General features: G+C 39.0%; 1 protein-coding gene across 1 annotated transcript in view; it reads left to right on the top strand.

Annotated features, from left to right (window-relative positions):
• The window catches only part of AHRR (aryl hydrocarbon receptor repressor), a gene marked incomplete at its 3' end in the record, with an annotated part of 86,575 nt that overhangs the window by 16,971 nt on the left and 50,705 nt on the right, over nt 1-18,899 (top strand). Inside the window, exons 2-3 of the mRNA XM_082755446.1 lie at nt 320-391; nt 6,975-7,156. Coding sequence (XP_082611572.1) covers nt 330-391; nt 6,975-7,156 — 244 coding nt within the window. The 5' untranslated portion in view covers nt 320-329. The remainder of the gene's footprint in view (nt 1-319; nt 392-6,974; nt 7,157-18,899) is intronic.

The following is an 18,899-nucleotide window of genomic DNA, read 5'->3' as shown; positions in this document are numbered from 1 at the left end:
GAAGGAAAAATATATATTTGCATATTGAGTAAACAGGATGTATTTTATACCCATTTTTATACCATGTATAGTATGCGTAATTTGAAAAAATGAAAATTGAATATAAACATCAATATTATAATAGCATTAAGGTAGGAAATTGGAATAAGCCTTAAGCTTCTATCTTAACTAATGCCACTGTGCTTTTTAGTGCTGTTGAATGCCACACTCAAGGAACAAACATTTTCCTCACATGAACTTTCCTGGTGCTGTCATTTTGTACAGTGGTATGAAACACAGAAACCTCTGAACTAAGACACCTATTCCTTTTGTTTTTCAGCATCAAAACAATGATTCCTCCGGGGGAGTGCCTCTATGCTGGGAGGAAAAGGAGGAAACCCATTCAGAAACAGTTAAGTATCATATTCATCAGGAGGCAGTTGCACCTTTCTCCAAATGTATGTGGTAGAAATGAGGCAGCAGGAGGAATCCCACATCCCATGGTCTGCCAAGCCAGGGGAGATCCAATCTTTTTCACTGCAGTGAGAAACTCCTGGTCCAGAGGCTGTCTCTTTGTGGTTTCCAGTGGCTTCAGAAACGATGCTGAGCGTTCAGAGCATCCTTACCCATCACTGGCTGTCCCAGGAGGTGGCTGGTGGTTGTTTAGATGTGCACCTCAGTGTTTTTTCCTAGGCAGAAGATACTGGTGGACTAATTGTCAGCCAGGAAGAAGCGGTGTGTTGAGTGGCACCAACACGCTGGCATGGCCCCCTTTCCCCTTCCTTGGCTTAGCCTTGCTTGTGGCATCACTACGTTCAACACATGTGAGTCTGGAAAGTGGGTCAGTTCAGCCAACTGAAAAAGCAGACTGGTGACTCACTTTTTGCATAAAGAACACATCATATTCAAGCCACTATTTACTATGGAATCACTTTCATCAGAAGAAAAATGCGATAGAAATTGTATGTGTGAAGGCAAAGCAGAAAAAAAAAATGCAATGGTATTAAAAAGATGCTTGAAATTGCAGAAAAAAGGATGTTATAACTCAAATGTAAAATGAGTTTGCCATAAACCACTCTGTGAGATTAAGCCTTCTGATATAATCATTCCACATCTTCTGAGTTATACTTGATTATGAAACACATTTGTAGCATGTTAAAATTGTGAACTAGTGCTGGTGGTCTTTGCAGGCAATTTAAGGATGAGAAGGTAATTAAAGCAGAGCTCCTAAAATAACACACTTGGCTTAAAATTGTATATATTTGTCTAAAGTCAAAGGGGAGTTACTCTGAAAGTTTAGGTGAAGACTGCTGATTTTGTTTGGATTTTGGAGAGTATTTGCACATGAACCACTCGTTGCCACTTAAAAAAAAGATTTTTTTTTTTTTTTTAGTGTAAAATACATCACAGGTGAGGATTTCAATAGACAAAGATGATGAATGAAGAACAGTAATCTTTCTGCAACACCTGAGTATTAGATCCAAAATGTATGCAGTGTTTTTGCACTACTGTTCAAGTATGCATCTGGATACTTCATACATGCATAAAGTGTGGAACTTCTCCAGTACATGACATTGCCTCTGTGCAGAACTGTTTATGAATCATAACTTTTGTGGGAAAGGAGGGAGCACTGCAGTTGCTTTGAGGAACATTAAGCTTCATGTTTGGAGTTTGTATATCTAGAACTTCTCACTGAGATGACTTCTAGGTAAAAGCAATGGCTAAGATAGCTACCCACTATCAAAGGATCTAAGTATCTTCAAGAGCCTTCTAGGAAATTCTGGCTTCAGCAAAATCAAAGGCAGGTTCTCACTGAATTTGAGGGAACCAAGGTTTTTACCTTTTGAGCCATTGCAAGTAGTGCTACTTCGAAACTATTTGTGCTACGAGATGGCAGTGCTGGTACCTGAATATGAGCCTATCCACCCAGGATATATACAATTTTGATGAAGAAACTTGGTTTTGGTTAAATAAGGGAGATCATATGCTTGGAGTCATTATAACACAGCTCCCGCATTAGAGACTGTCCTCTATTTTCTGTGAATAGTTACTTATCACTTGCTGAAGATGATTTCTCACTTCCTAGCAACACTAGTCTCTTCCTCAAACCTTATCTCTTTGTGGTCTTGGTGTCTAGTAAGCCTTTCCTGTGCTCATTCCCTCATTCAGGGACTTCCTAACCCTGCTCTAACAGGGCTCTGAATGCCCGTGACTGACTTACCTTGTCCAGAGCTCCTTTCACAGTCTATGCCCTTCAGTCCTACGGATCTTACTGACATTTCAGGACTATGAGGTCTCCTTACCGGCCTCAAATAATTTATCTTGAATTTAGAAGGACAGATATATCCTATTTATTTAATAGCATGTTCAACCATGATTTTTGATCCAAGTTGTGCTGCTTTTTGTAGAACTTGTCTAGTTTGATAACATAGCACATTTTCCTCTACGGCTTTGTCCTACTTCTCTCTCTGTAGGGATTCATGGGTGCTAGTCTGAGCAGGAGATGTAGTTTTCTTAGGTATTCGTGGACAGGACATCACCAGCTGTATTCTGAGGTAGCTTTACAGAATAAGGAGGAAAACATATGAAGAAGCTCCACAGGAGAATGCAGAGAACCATATGACAATGAAAAAACGTGTAGAAAATTTGTATTTGCAAGAGCTAGTATGTTTCAGTCTTCTCTACTGGGAGAGACTGTCTTCACTAGGTTGCCATTCTTCAGACAGTACATCAGGTTTAAGTTTGACCTTCATATATAGAAATAATTCTAAAATCCTAGCTGTTCTCCTTTAGTCACAGACAGCTTTCAAACAAGCCCCATTAAATGTGGTCTACACTAAAGGATTTTGGCATTTATGGAACCAGTTCAAACACCTGGAGCTCAGGCTGGTTGAATATTTTCCACCAGATATGCTTTTCATCCAGAAAAATGGAGTATTTTGAGTGAAGGAAATATTTTCTCCTTAAGTGTTTGTTTCCTGTGGAAACCCAACATTTTACTAGTAACTCAAGCATGTGAAAACTAAAGAGATCTTGTTTTTAACCTCAAACTACAATCACTGCATTGAAATTCATACTCATATTAAAGATGCTGGAGTCATGCGTCAGGACAGTTACCATTTGAGATTCATCCACTTTTCATCTCAAACCCTGGCAACTTGTAAAGCTCTCTCTCTCTGCAAAACATTTCTTGTAATGTTTTACAGCTCTTTAAAGGCAAGCTCAGCTGCCTTAGCTCTGAATGTATCTACAACTGCTCCAAACTGCCCAGTTGAGCCAGAACGGTATCAGTGCCAGGGTAAACAGAGACCTCAGGAGGTGCTCTCTCCTGTTTCTTAGTTCTCATTTTAAGGCCCTCTGTGGCATAGCCCTTCCTCTTACTTGGTGTCACACTATCCCACCTCTTATCTGCTGTGCCAGGATGATGTCTTCGTGACCATTAGTTCTGCTTTCTCCTTTTCTTGCCATGAAGACTCAGAAGAGGTGGACAGTGGAAAAGGGTCACCTTTCCTTCAACCAGATTTTTCTCATTTAATCCTTTTCACTTGTAGGGGACAGTGAGCATCTGCATATGGCCAGTTGCCACTGGAGCTCAGCTGTGCCAGGCTATCGATGCAGTGCCCAAGCACAGCTCAGCAGCTGTGGGTGCCGGTCAGTTGGTTCAGGATAATCATCTTGCTGTTACTTTGTGCCTAGTCTATCTATTGCATCTCATGGCCTTTCTCTTTCCTTTCTCTTCTTACTGAAAGCTTCCCATCCTATTAGATGATTAGATTTTCTCAGTTTAGATCCTCCTCCATGGGTTTAACACTTCAGCATACTTTGAAAACTTCTTCAGAGTGAACTTTCTGTTCAAGGGGCAGGGCTCCCTCAGTGGGCAGCAGGTAGTGGAGGAGCAGATACCTTGCTTTGCAGACAAGAGCTGTAGCTGCAGGAAATTCCTCTGCAAGCTCTCCGAACTGGTTTACAGAAGTGGCAGTCCATGGGTCATGGGCACATTGAATCACTGAAGCACAAATGGCTCAATGCCTGACGTACTAATGAAACAGAAAAAATTCTCTGCATCAGCTCCCACACTCATTTCCTACCGAACAGGGACTGATGGCATGGATCCCATGCGGGAACCCTTTCTTGTTAATGCAGAGCAAAATTTGGATGATTTAACAAAGCAAAGAGGAAATGCCAGTTTTACTGTGTTAAGTACAGGTGCCACTTTATTGTAGTAGTAGTGTATGAAAAGCAGATTAAAAGAGGAATTATAGAATGAGTGTTGTGTTCCTTAGGACCCAATTGATGCAGTTTGAGAATCAGTTTTAACACAAACACGACAAGTATGGCTAGTTTCAGCTCAAAATAAGGGCTAGAATTTCCATTCACCTCAAAACAACTCATTGAAGAATTTCCCTGCTTGCTGTTTTCTTTTGTAGGACAGCTAAGTTAGCCTTTCCATGGAACTTGCATTGTTTTAAATCTCATCCACTTGGCACCTAGTTACCATTTGCATCAAACTTCCATTTGTTTGGATTTACTCACTGCCTGAATCATTTCCTTGAGTTTTCAGGAAGACTCCGTCCTGAACTTTCTCTTGCAGTCTTTACACCATTCCCTGTAATTTCCAGACAACTGATCTCTTACTTAGTACAAATGGAATCCATGTATTTGCCATGCCTCTCTGGCATAAAGCAATTGATAGTTTATATGGTAAATAGGTTTGAACAATTTCTATTCCGTGTTACTCTTGAAAATTTTCATCTTTTGAACTCATTGGCCTAATTTTCCTTATTGGAATTATTTTTTTCTGTACTAAGTTGCTTCCTTACTTCAGTTTGTTTGCTATGTGTAAAGGGCAATAAGTAAAAGTCTATGTTCTTTAGCTTAAACTGAACTATAGGCTATATTCCTATAAAATTATTGCTCTCCACACGTCAGGCATCCTTTTGGTGTCAAAAGTGAGAATGGCTGAGCTTCAGGGTTGACTCCAAAAAGTTAGTACCCATTATGTACAAAGAGTAGTCCTTCTTTGTGGATTGCATTAGTTGGTGGATATTTTCTCTCTCTCATAGAGGAAATCCCCAATCCATAAAATCTACCCCATGCCTCTGAAAGCAGCTTATTGCCTTATTGAAGGACCATGTACCATTTTAGGCAATTTTGAATGACAAATCAGGAATTATGTGTTTTCATTGACACCTATCCTGAATATTTCTTCATTCTGTCTGTATGTTGATGCTATCCTTCAAATTGAACTGAATGCTCACAAAGATAGCAATGATTTTTTCAAATCTGGTTTGACTTGACAGGTTTTCACTCTGTAGCAAAGTCAGCAATCCCATGTACATAACATTGATCTTTTTTACTAATTCCTGAACATAACATTTTTCTTCTAACTACTTAAAAAGCTGAATTAAGACTGCATAAGAAGAGAACACTCAAAGTATGTTGTACTTTAACTCTTTGACCACCTTGTGAAATACTAATGCTCAAAATTAAAATTTTCATTGAAAAATAGAGTAAATGTGTGGCATGTCAAACTGCAGCAGAAATGTGCTATAAGTAACTAGATGCACTCTGTTTCTCCACTGAAGCACTAGCTAAGCTGCACAAGCTTATGCTTCTTGCCTTTGCTTAGGTGGAAGTGGAAGCTGTTAGCACACCCATCTTTTCCTTGTCCACCATTTCCCATTCTTGCAGTACTTTTCCACTCTTTTCCCCCATGATCTTTCTCTAAATGTCTCTTCTGAAGAAAGGGCCTCAGGAGAAATGTGGCAACGTGCCATAATACCAAACAGAAAAAGGGTGATGTGGGAGTGTGGTGGAGACCATCAGACACAACACCAAGTGCCCGGGGCGATGCTAGCTCAGCTGCTGCCCTGGCTTGCTGTAAGGCCTTGGCGATTGTGTATTCATGCAGTTTGCAGCTCCAGTGGCCTGTGGCTTATTTTTGGATGAAGCATGTGACTACTGCTTTGTCCAGCAATGGCTGTCTGCTGGAGATAACAGCCTTCTCGACCTCACCGCAAATGTCTTGGTGCTTACGTGACAAGTCCATGCTTTGCCACAGATCACCCCTTGCTGTCATGCTGGACACCCCAAAATTGATGACCCCTCACTGGACACCCCAAAACTGAGTAGTTTAAAATTCATCATTTTGCCTGTGCAACTTTGATTTGACACGTTCCTCGCTGGTGATACATTTCGTCTTGCACATTTTCACAACAACTCTTTCTGAGATATCTGGTCCTGTTCACTGCATGAGAGGGACACACTATGGGACTGGAATAGGTGTATTTGGTTTTGAAATCTGAATAACGTTAACCTTAGTGTTTTGGGAGGAATATGAATGTTCTCAAGAGTGAAACCAAATTCTTACCTTTGTTACTACCGACATACAGATAAATTGGAGAACGTTCACAGGAGTTTTGAGCCTGGCAAAAGAATGTCTCTTCACATTGCTTCCCACACTCTTTTTATCATGTCCAAAGACAGGCTTTTTTCTTGATTATATCCTGAGCTACAGGTTAATTCTGAGTCATTAAATGGAGGGCACTAAGATGCTTTAAATAAATACAGTGGGTGCTAAATAGGTTCATCCATTAGTCATAGTTATTTTATTCTGCTCTTCAGGTACTAATTTGTACAACATAGATGAGAATTTTTTTTTTTTTTTTTTTTTTTTTTTTTTCTGGTGTACACTAACACACAGAGTTAGCACCCATTCCCCTAAGATCAGAGGGTCCTGAATAAGAGAGATCATTTCTTCATCTTTTTTCCACTGGGTGGATGTGAAATGAGAGGCCAATGTCCATGTCTTTGCACAATGGCAAATGCAGAATGACAAAAAGTAAAATATCTTTTCAGCAGGGGATAGAAACTGAGCAGATTTGCACAGAACCTAGATTAACCAGCAACTGACTGCAGACAACATCTCAGTCTCTGGTGGTACTACCTGGAGGTAAAACAGGTAATTGAAAATGTGATACTCTTCTCCACCACAGAAGGCCTGCAGCTGGGAATGAAAAATCAAATCCTTCGAAGAGGCACAGGGACCGTCTGAATGCAGAACTTGACCACCTGGCCAGCCTCCTGCCTTTCCCCCCTGACATAATATCCAAGCTGGACAAACTCTCCGTGTTGCGCCTTAGCGTCAGCTATCTGCGAGTCAAAAGTTTCTTTCAAGGTAGGTCTCTTTAAGATATCAGTATGCCATTAAAAGTCTCCCTCTTGCTTATTGATGCTTTCTACTAACAGTAAGTAAAATTAAAATGTCATATTATATTGGTAAAGTGAAAAAAGAAAGATCTAATCTCTATTATTGAACGTACTTATCTTGCGTATGAGATGTTGCTTTGGAAATGTTGTGCATTTCCTCCTATGCTGTTTGTGTGTTTTTTACCAAATAATGGGATAACCCCCACCCTTCCTCAACATACTTTAGGAAACAGGAAAACATGACTGTAGAATACTTCAACTAGCAAAGAGGCTTGGGACAGATGTAATACCTGTAGCTACTTTGTGCTCCTTTTTTTTGAAGCTATTATCGTTTGTGTTTACAATGTCTGTTTAAATACAACGTTAAAGTAAAGAAACTACCGTATTATCTGTATTTACTGTGTGCCCAACGGGAAACAGCCTTGCTTAAATGGCAAGGAAGATCACTTTCTTTTGGTATAAGCAAGATCTAAAGTTTGAAGTGTTGACTAAAGCTGTAATAGGCTACACTTTGTTTTTGTAGCTGTCTGCCACACCATACAATGAAAGCCAAATATGCATGTTCAGATGTACAGAACAAGAATTATTCCAAATTTGAAGACAGTTTTCGTTTCTTCTGTTACTGCACTATTTACAAAATCTGCAAAATCTGGATTAAGGACTCAACAATGAAAATCTTCTCTAAAGCTGTATTTAAGAAAAGGAGAAATAAAAGCCTATTTTGAAGGAGTTTAACTAACTAAAACTTATAGGTGGACTGCAGAAAAAGCAGCAGAATTATTTATGGATGTTATTTTCCTTTACTACTCTTTTTTTTTTTTTTTTTTTTTTTTACTGAAGAATATTTGTTGGTTGACCTCTTGTGGTTTTTGTTGTAGTTGCTATTGTTTTGGTTTTGGTTTGGTCTTTGTTTTTAAATTTTGGTATAAAAATAATGCCAGATTTTAAAGAGGCTTTGGCAGGCTGCAGGACATGCTACAAGGTGACATTACATTACAGGTGGTGATGTTACCGATAGCAGGAGCCTCCCATATCAATGGTGGCAGCTGGCTGCCCAGCCTCCGTCATCCAGCAATTTACAGAGTGCCTCTCTTCCCCTTTGTACACATACCTGAGTGTTATTGCCCCTTCCTCTGCTTTCGTTTCCCTTGGATTTACAAGGAATAAGCTGTCTTCAGCTGCCTTTACTACTCTTCAGCCTGAGTTTTAATATGGATTGTCCTTTTTTTTTTTTTTTTTTAAAAAGGATAAAAGTAAAACAAGTAAAGCCAGACTTCATTACTCTGAAATGTTCCATGTTTGAAGAGACTTCATTTAATTTAATCCCCAAATTACCTAATTGGACACATAGTTTGTGTTCCCTTCATTCTTATTTTTAAATGTTTACATCGTGAAACTAAGGTTACAGAAAGCATTGTTTATAGTAAAGGAAGGAAACTACATGCCATTTTAAGACAGAGAGCAGGCTGGAGGTTCAGGAGGGTGGAGTGAAGGAGAGGTGAACCCTTGAAACAGATCCGGACAAGGAATGGGTGCTAATGTCTGGTAAGAGCAAGAGCTGCAGCCTTGGTTTCACGTCACGCCATCATCTACTTCCTTGTAGTTGTGTTGTGGAGAAATGAGGCAGAGTTGGGTTTTTTAACTGAAGATTTGGTAGGAAGTCAACTAAAAAAAAAAAACAAACAAAGATTATCCCCAATGTTTGGATCTTCGTTGTGAGGACAGAGCATAGAAGAGCAGAAATGGCTTCTTTGTGGCTTTTAAAATCACAGGATGGAACTATGTTAGGAGTTGTTAGAAAAACTAAAGATAGAGAACAGAGCAATGGTATGCAAAGATATTATAAAATTGAATACAAAAATATATCTGGAAAAGCTGACCTAGAATATCCATACTGATTCACTCAGGGACGATTAATTCAAAAGAACTGGTGTTCAGTAGAAGAGAGAAACCTGGAAAATAGAACATAAAAACAATAATTGAAGAGGGACAGTGGTCAGCAAATTGTTCTGTGCTTGTAATACGATATGTTGACATAAACAAGAAAGCCAAGTGTGGATTTTGGTCTGTTTGCCCAGAGGCAGCATGTCACTAAACAGGAAGGTTATAATCCCTCTCTGCATGAGACCAGCATGACTCCATCTGGAATACAGCTTTCTGTTGTGGGCATCTCCTGGTCACAAGGGCATTAGTACATATAAAGGCGTTTGGAATAAACACAGGCAAGAAGTGACTGTAGGGCTGGATGGCCAAAAAAAAAAAAAAAAAAAAAGGAGTAAAATTAGCTCAAACACGTACAATTTATGTCCTACGGCTGTTCTTCTTCATGGGGGAGAAGGATGGCCTGTGAGACAGGAAGGAATTGCTAAGGACATTTTAGAGGAGCACAATGAAGGACCTAAGAAGCAATGATTAACATGCTGAAATTTGGCTTGAGTATCAAGCAATTCATATCTGTAACGAGTTCAGTTCAGCTATCTGATATTCCTAAAACTGATGCAGTGGAGATTCAGGACATTCAAAATTGTAGTCATAAATTGGACACACAGGCATGTTCATCCCCCTTTTAAAATGTTGTTCTTTGAGTTTTAAGGAAGTTAAGTTTAATTCCCATGTTTAAAAAAAGTGTTTGTAAGAATGCTTTTTTGCAATTTTTCTTAAAGCTTCAAAGTGCTGTTTTACACATAAATTCACATATGACATTGCCGTTCAACCTACAGCAGTTTGTCAATTCCTGTGACAAATTTTAATTACGTACCTTCAACAGTTCCAGCGGTTTCCAGACATACTCGTTGACTTGCCACTAGGTGTCCTTTCAGTAGCTACTCTGGAATCCTCGGTGTACAGCATAAATGTTGTATTTATGGAGATCAATAGCTAATTAGAGGGCATGGAGTGACCTCACCATGTTGATTTCAGGTGTGGAAATAACTTTGCAAGGCATGAGGTATTAGGGGATAGCAAGTATTCATTAGTCACGTATTCCCTTCTTGGTGACCATTACAGGTTAATACCTTGAGGCATATGGCCCGTTCATCTTAGTTAATTATTTCAGCAAAAGTTCTGGCCCTTTTCCAAAACTTAGATCTGGTTGTTAAGGCAGATTATACTAGTTATCAGTTTAACAGTCATTCTGGTGGATTTCCTCTCTCATTCTTAGAAACCTTTTCCTTTGGCTTCGGAACAATTCCTCTGCCTACTGGGTTTGCAGCCTTCAATCTCTGTTATCGGTTGGCAGCGGCTCTATTAATAGTCCCACTCCCCCAGGCTACATGCATTTAGTCATTTTGCATTTTCCTGATAAGCGCTTCAAAATGGCTTGCAGCAATAACCTTACAATCTCACCAGATCTCTTGTACAAGGCAGCACAGATCTGAACGGGTATTTAGGCTGAGAGACATCAACTGCTACAGGAAGCTGTCTGTGCTGGTCATCTGGCCCTCACAAAAATTTGTCTTGGGTGGGACTGCTGTGGGTGTGGAGTGGTACTTAATGGCCGTGACCACTTGAGCTCCCTGGACCACTTTCTTGGCCATATTCCATCCTGGTTAATTGTATTCTGTCTTCCTTTACCACTCTTGACAATACCTCCTTTAGTACCACTTATTTCTTAGTTTTTCCTGTGGTAAAAGAATGGTGGTCTTGTTCCACTTCAGACCTGACTCCCTTTCATTGATCATTTAAATTGTCCCCTTCTTGTATAGCTTTCACTTTTGCAGATCAATGAAGAAAGAGTAGCTCCTTGTTCTTTTAGTGTCTCAGATTTATTCTGAGAGGTGGTTAACTTAAGCTTCCCAGTACCTCTAAGGAGATTAGTTATGATATCTTAGATAGACCAATAGGCAAAATAAGAATGCAGTTAGAACTAGAAATTAAATTTCCTAATTTTTTAGTTCTTAGTGTAAATAATCTTATCCTGATAGGCCACTCAAATTTTCCTTCAAAATGCCAGTCATTAATGTAAATGCTTTTAACTGTAAGCATTCCTAATTAATGAGAGCTAATATTGCCAAGTGCAGCCTTAGATGTCAAAAGTAGAGACCTTAATATGGATGATTCTTTGATTATTCAGGAATTGAGGACATTTTAATTCCTTCACTACATAATTCAGGTAAAAGGTAATTTAATCCAACAGTCTATGTTACGTTGCACATCCAGACATATAATGCATGGAAGAATTTGTATTTTTCCTGTTTATATGCACATACACAAACAAACATGCATGAACAGACCAAAACAGTGGCATCTCAACAAAAATCTCCCTTGTGCTATTATTTTGACTTTTGGTGTTTATTTAGTACCAGAATTCAGTGCTTTCTCTGTATTTACTTACTTCCAGACTTCATTTCATCTTGAAAGCTGAAAATGTGATTGATTTATTGGTGACTAAGTAAGGAATGTAGCACGTCCTGAATTAACCCTGAGAATAAATATATTCAAAGTTTCTGTAAATTTTACATTAAAATTGTAATCCAGATTGTAATTCAAAAAATAGTGACAGTCAAGTGTGGAGACATTTTTTTTGACCTGCCTTATGTTGAAGTTGTGTGTAGATTTTAAACTGAATTGCAACAGACTATGAAACATTTGCCTATAAATTTCAGTTTGTCTGCTTCCATGTAGAATTTCAGACGTTAGGAAATAGGCCTGTAAGGGACTTTCTCAAGCAGTTGTTCCTAAACCTGAGGGACATTTGTGTAATGTTTTTATGAATGTGCAGCGTCAGTGACTCCACACCTTCCTTGGCAATCCTCAACATCCGGTTTAGATCTCTCCTACTGCAGGTTAAACCTTCCTTCTTCTTAGAACTACTTATTCTCTTTTCTCATGACACCTCTGTTTTTACAGCCATGAAGGTGTCTCATGTTTCCCCCAGTCTTTTCTTCTTTAGACAAAACAGCCCTGCCCTGATCCTGATTTTTTTTTTTTTATTTCCCCTCCAGAACAGTATTTTCCTTAGTCATTCTTGTTGCTCTGCTTTTGTCTTTTTCAACATAAGTTCAGGGCACCATGCAATGCATCCTTCAATTTTACAGAGAATGATTGATAGCTTTTCTCAACTTTTCCCACACTATGGTTTCGTAAGTAAGCTTGGCCCTCTTTACAAGAAGTTTCTTTAGTTTACTTACGAAGATATTGTGAGGCTTTTCTAAGTTATGAAGACACGTAATATCTATTGTTGTTCTTTCTTCCCATTCACATGTCCTTTTATAGAGGGTAATTAATTTGGCGTGACACAGCAAGATATCCGTGGCAGATCTGTTGATTCCTACATCTTTGTTATTAAGTTTTTACAAATAGATTGTTTGATATCTTTTTCCAGTGCTTTTCTAGGGATTAAAGCCCAGCTCAGTGGTTGTACTATTCTTTGATTTCCCCTTCCTGTGCTTTCTAAAGATAAGTTTTGTGTTTGCCCTCTTCTACTCTTCCAAAATCTCCCCTCATCACAGTTTCTCATAGATTAATAGCTAACAGCTCTGAGAATGGTTCAGCTCAGTCTCAGAACATGCTGCAATGGATTTTGCCAGATGCAACCAACTTGCAAACACCAAACTTGTCCAAGCACTGGAGGTGCTAACCTTGTTGCTAGTACTTCCCAGCAATATCTGTCTGATCCTAGCTGATGGAAGCAAAAAGGCAATAAACACTTGAAACTTTTTGTGTAGTATCTGATGCTGAGTAGCATCTGAATATCTATTTCTGAGTAGCAGAAAACTCTTTTCTCAGTCTATTTGTAGGGTTAAAGGGCTTCCAGCATGCTTTTAATAACCTCACCTTTCTTGCTACATTTTATTTTATGCATTGGCTTTTCTGTTATTCTTCTTACACATTTTTGCTTTATTTTATTATTATTATTATTTTTTTTGTGAGTTTCCAGTCACAAGAACTCAGGATTTTACTAAGATGGTCTTTCGCTACCTTTCCCACTCTTCACCACTATTGAGATAGCTTACACTTATTCCCTACAGGCTGGTTTCTTGAAAGAAATTCTAACTCCTACTGCCCTTAGATACTGATCATATGAGATCTCACCTTCCAGTTCTCCAGGTGTACTGAAGACTTCCTTCTTGAGATCTGGTGTCTTCATCATGCTGTTGTTTGGGTTCCTGTTGCTATAAGAGCCATCAGGTCCAAGATTTCCCAGTCACTTTCACCAAGACACCATCCCAACCTTCTCACCAGTTTCTCCCTTTCGATTCAATCTCTTCTAGATATTTATTTATTTATTTTTTCCAGTTCTGGCAGGATAGCACACACTGTTTGGTTTCTGTCTTTCTTCTGATTTAACATCATATTAGCAGGTCATTTCCTCTTACTCAGTTATGTGTTTGGTGTGATCCAATTCCCACTGATGTTTATCTTTAATGGAAATTGGATTTATCCCTTTTAAGAAGAAAGCAACAAAGGATTCCTCCCAGCTGGCCCGAGTTTGAGCGTCCACAATTACTTGCAATCTGTTCCAGCTTCCATCTCCTCCTCCTGTATCCATGGCTGTTGTTCTTCTAGCTCAATAACATGTATGGATTTCTTACTACTTTTATTCAGATTCCTTAGGTTCATTGGATTTTTTATATCAGGACGTCCTAAGAACAGACCGTAAGACTGTACCTTAATGTAGAATTTGAACATTTACTGCAACAGTCGACACCCCATAGCTGGCAGATGTGTTTCTCGTGAGAGGTATGTCAATCCAGAAAGTTACAAAATTAAAACTTGAGAAGAGTAGGGGAGCAAAGAATGACCTTGCTTTCAGTGCATTATCCACACCATAACACTATTCAACATTTCTTTATGAGTGCTGCTTAGCTGAACCAAAGCTCCTCTTCTGATGGTCCAGGACTCCACTGCACTGCAAGCAGAGGGATTCTCAGGCTTCCAGTTTCTTCCCATTGCCCTTCCTAACATTTCTGCTTTCTTTTTAATATTTTTTTTTCCAAAATCTCTCAGCATTTTTTTTCCTCTGGATAGCCAAATTTTGCTCTTTTGGTATAAACATGTTTTTTAGATTTAATTTTACATTAGCAAGGAAGATTTTTCCACAATAAAATTTAAAAGGTTTTGAAACTGAACTCATAAGTTTGAGTTTATTGTTACAATTATGGCCTATACTGAATACATTTTGGGGGGGAATTTTCTTCTTTCATTTGTTAGCTGGTTCCAGTAGCCTGAAGCATTTCCTTAAATGTTAAACCATAGTTTTAGTGAATCACAGCATCACAGAATGGCTGAGGTTGGAAAGGACCTCTGGAGGTCATCTGGTCCAACACCCTGCTCAAGCAGGGCCACCTAGAGATGCTTGCTCAAGACCACATCCAGGAGGCTTCTGAATGTCTCCAAAGAGGGAGTCTATACAGCCTTTCTGTGCAACCTGTGCTAGTGCTTGCTCACTCACACAGAAAAAAAGCATTTCCTGATGTTTAGAGAGACCTTCTTGTGTTTCAGTTCGTGTCCATTGCCTCTTGTCCTGTTACTGGGCACCACTCAAAAGAGCTTGGTCCATCTTCTTTGCACCTTCACTTCATGTATTTATACATGCTGAGATCCCCCTTGAGCCTTTGTTTCTCTAGACTAATGAGTCCCAGCTCTCTCAACCTTTCCTTGCACAAGAGATACTCCAGTCTCATCATCATCTTTGTGGACCTTTGGTGGACTCTCCATGCCTTTTATATTGGACATGTTTAGAACAGACATAGAAAAGTAAAAGAAGGAAAGATCTGGAATGTAAATAAATATTATAAGAGATGTTATGATGAGAACAGGATAAAATGCTTAGATCAGCACTCATGGAATTATACCTCCTTGACTCCATCTCTTCACTCCCACTAATCCTTTCTTACTATGATTTATATATTGATTTCAGTTATGGAAATGATGAGAAGCTTTCAGATTATCCTTAAGCCTCTAGTTTTTGATGAAACCTATACTTTGAGTTACAAATCAAGGATTTCAGTTTCAGTCTGCTTAGCTAGGGTTGAAGATGATACCTTGAGTCAAGAAGTGCCCAACATCTTTGTATAGTTTAACCTTTACAAGTTTGGTTTTTTAAAGACATATTCTATTGATTTAGAGCACTCATGGTGCTGTCCTCTGAAACTGAATGCCTGAATGATTTCTTTATTGCAAGGGAAATAAAGACTTTTTTTTTTAAAAAAAAAAAAAAAAAAAAAAAAACAGAAACAAAATATTTTTAGGGTATCTGTTGCTGTAGTCCATAGCCATAACTTATTAGATTGTCTATAAGAATTTAGATTGTTTAAGTTTCTTCAAGCAGCATATTTAACTTCTTGCACAGTAAAAGAACCTTCCTGGTCAGAGTAGGTAACAGGAAAGGCTATTCCAGCGGCTGTACTCAATCATCGTATTCAATTAACCAATACGTTTAGAATGTTTCAGACAAAAAGGGGATTCTTGTGAAAGAAACACATTTCCCCCCTCTTCTCCTCGATAATTTAACCATTTTCTTAATGATACAGCAATTGAAAAAAGGAAAGAATATTCTGCTGCAGAAGTGGTATATAAGTAAATCTTTGAAGGAAGACCTACTTCTCCAAGTCATTATCTAATCAAGAGATAAAATGCCACATCAGTGAAATTTTAGTAGAAGTGTCAAGACATTAAGATGGCTAGCTGCATTTATTCATTACTGATACCCAGTGGGACTCAATTCTGGAGAAGCAGCTGCACATATACTTTCACCCATGTAACCCTTTTTCAAACTGCATTATTTTGACATTTTTGTATGGTATCACATTAACACATTGCTTACAGCAATGCTTCACTTTTTCTTTTCCCCTTATTTCCTGCGGAAACCATCCATTGTATATAACAAATACCGGAGGTTGCTTGTACTCATGGATAACCTGAAGAAGATCTCTCTGACCCTTTGGAGACTTTTGCTGACTCTTGGAAGAGGACCTTGTCTCACCTTTGTGCCTTGTTGAAAGAGTATTGAAGGTTTTACTACCTCTTCCTGCTCACTGGTTTTCTCCTTAGTTTCTTGCAAACAAGTTATATTTTGTAAGAGAAACAGAGTAGATTGTTCAGGCAGGATTCAGAATAAGCCTACATTCAGGAAGAACAAGAAGACTATAAAATTTATTGAATTCCTGTCATTTTTGAAGATCAAGAGAACCTGTTGGTGCAATGATATGTTAGATATCACATTCTCAGGCTGGCTTTAAATTCCATACTCATCTTTTTGGAATAATGACAAATAAAGGATGTTAGTTATAAATAATTGTCAATTCTTTTCTGGTACTCCTTTGGTACTGCTTCTGGTGTCATGTGCTGTAGGTTGTTTATATTGTCAGACCTCATAAGCTCGGAGCTGTGTCAGGCTTTTTGCAAAGAGGGTTGGACTCTATAGACTTCGTGCTGTCTTTGGGGAATACACCTTGGTTACAAGTCTTCTTGTAGAACTTCCTTTTCCAGTTCTGGATCTGTCTTTTACCATTTCTCTATTGCTGAATGCCATTCAACTGAATATTCCTGTAGGCCTCAGTGTTTCTCTTGATACTGGCAGGTCTGATTATAAAACCAGGGACCTGAAAATGACAAGTGACTGGAGAAGAACCTTTGACTATTTGATTTCTCCTCAGGTCGCTTGGCACTGGAATAGTTCTGCTGCTTCTAGCAATAGAAGTACACTCAGAACCAGACAACACGGTCACAGAAACATGCAAGGGCTGCTCTTATAGGTGTTCCCACAAGCCACAGCTGCTATATTGGTCCAATGCAAGGGGAAATCCCCCAGATAGTTTGAGCTGTTAAGCAGAGGTCTTTGTCTTTCTCTAGCTTGAGTAGTCATTTTTAACCATTCTGATTTGGTGGGCTTTTATGCTTGGTTAGCTCACAGTATGCATCTCATATATCATTGATATAAATAAATGTAGGCATATGACAAGGAAAGAAATGGCCCCATCTAAACTAGTAGACTGATATACGTGCTCTTTTGTATTCACAGATGTGAACTTGCTTGAGAACTGTGCTTGCTCAATCCTTCCTCTGCAGCAAAGATCCTCCTTGGCCCAGCCTGTTACCAGCTGTTGAAATACCCTCCTAGCCCCCTGTGGATCAAATTCTATTATCCTAGGCTGTAATGAATGGACTTTCTATGGGCCTCATTCTCTTGAGTTAAATTGTATTTGGATGTTGGAGACTGAGAAAGAACTTAGTGTAGGTTTAGTTCTACAGCAGACCAAGTGTTCCTTGGATATGGAAACAATATTGGTTTTCAGCATAGGAAGTATTGTTTTTTCACGCCACAAGTTGCTAGAAATTGCAGTGATTGTAGAAGGTAATAACAATAATTTTGCCCTAGTCAGTGCTGCAGTGGATGGGAGGTAGGAAAGCATTCCCTCAGGCATGAACTTTGGCTTGGTTTACACTTGTTCTCAGTTTCATGACTGATTACTGTCTCTGAGAGGAAATGTGTTTCTTTACTCTCAAGAAAATGATTTACTTTGTTTCTAATTTTAAACACAGATATGTTTTAAAGGAAAGACAATACCTCTTATCCAACAGAACAAGGAATTTAGCTTGGCATCATATAATTGCAAAGGCTTTGAAGACAAATAGGACAAATAGTTTTAGGCTAGAGAACAGTATGGGAGACTACCTTCCTGGTTTCTTTTCTCGCTCTGCTACTGCCTAACTTTTGGCTTGTAGTACATGATGAGGCTCTTTGCAGAGAACTCTGAAATAATGCAGATGTCTGAGCTCGTCCTGCAGCTAGAAGCAGAACAGCTACATCACCTTGGGGATACATAGCTAGACCTTTTCCAAGCTCCTGTTACCTCCGTGTAGCAGCTTGAGACACTCTGAGCCCACACCAACAGCCTTAAAACTAGCTCAAAGATCTTTGTGCTTCACTCTTTGGTGCAAACAAACTTCTCAGGTGCCTGCCAGATCAGGTAACTCCATTCTTTTGTGTCTGTACAAATATATTGGCTATGCCACGCAGGCATCAAGACGACACGTGTGATCTGTGGAGATGACAAGCTGTGAGTGTAGGCTCAGACCAAACTAGAAAACATGCTCACTGCAAATAGGTCCCTTCCACTTTAGTATTCCTGGTCATTTATCACATTAGCAAAACCCAGTAAGCTGTCCTAAGACCATTTGCCAGATGGTGTTGTGGATGGAGGTGGTTGAGAACCATATCATAATATTGTCATAGCTGCTTTGAAGACTGTTCTGCAAGACTAGTGCAAGTATAGTCAGAAATTATTTCTAATGAGACTTCTGGGAAGGCAAACCCATTAATATCTTGAATTCAGAGCCTGCCATTCAGATGTAAATACAAAACACCACTTCCTTTCTGAGGCTTCTTAAAAATAATTATAAGACTGTCATTCAGCTTTTTGACTTTGTAATCCCTTTATAGAGTCAATTCATGAAGTTCTGAAATGCTGTCATACATGCCTCACAAGCAATTCATGCTGGCTGCTGTGGCTGCTGAGATCCTGAGAATCTGATGAGAAGCAATCTCAGTAAGAAGGCCAGGCACAGGGACTGGGGAAATGTGGAGGTTGCAAAGGTGTGCTAGACAAGAGGGAAGAGGATAAAGATTAATAGTCAGTTCCTGAACTGGCTTCCATCATGTACTTATTAGATTTTCAAGTAAGTGCTGTGTTGCTTCTCCCTCTTAACCACTCACAGATGCACTTTATTATCTACTTTCAAGAGTTTTATTAAAAAAAAAACTTCTT

Source organism: Aythya marila (genome assembly GCF_965140915.1).
Source record: "Aythya marila genome assembly, chromosome: 2".
Classification (NCBI taxonomy): Eukaryota; Metazoa; Chordata; class Aves; order Anseriformes; family Anatidae; genus Aythya; species Aythya marila.
This window is presented reverse-complemented; position numbering and strand designations above follow the sequence as displayed.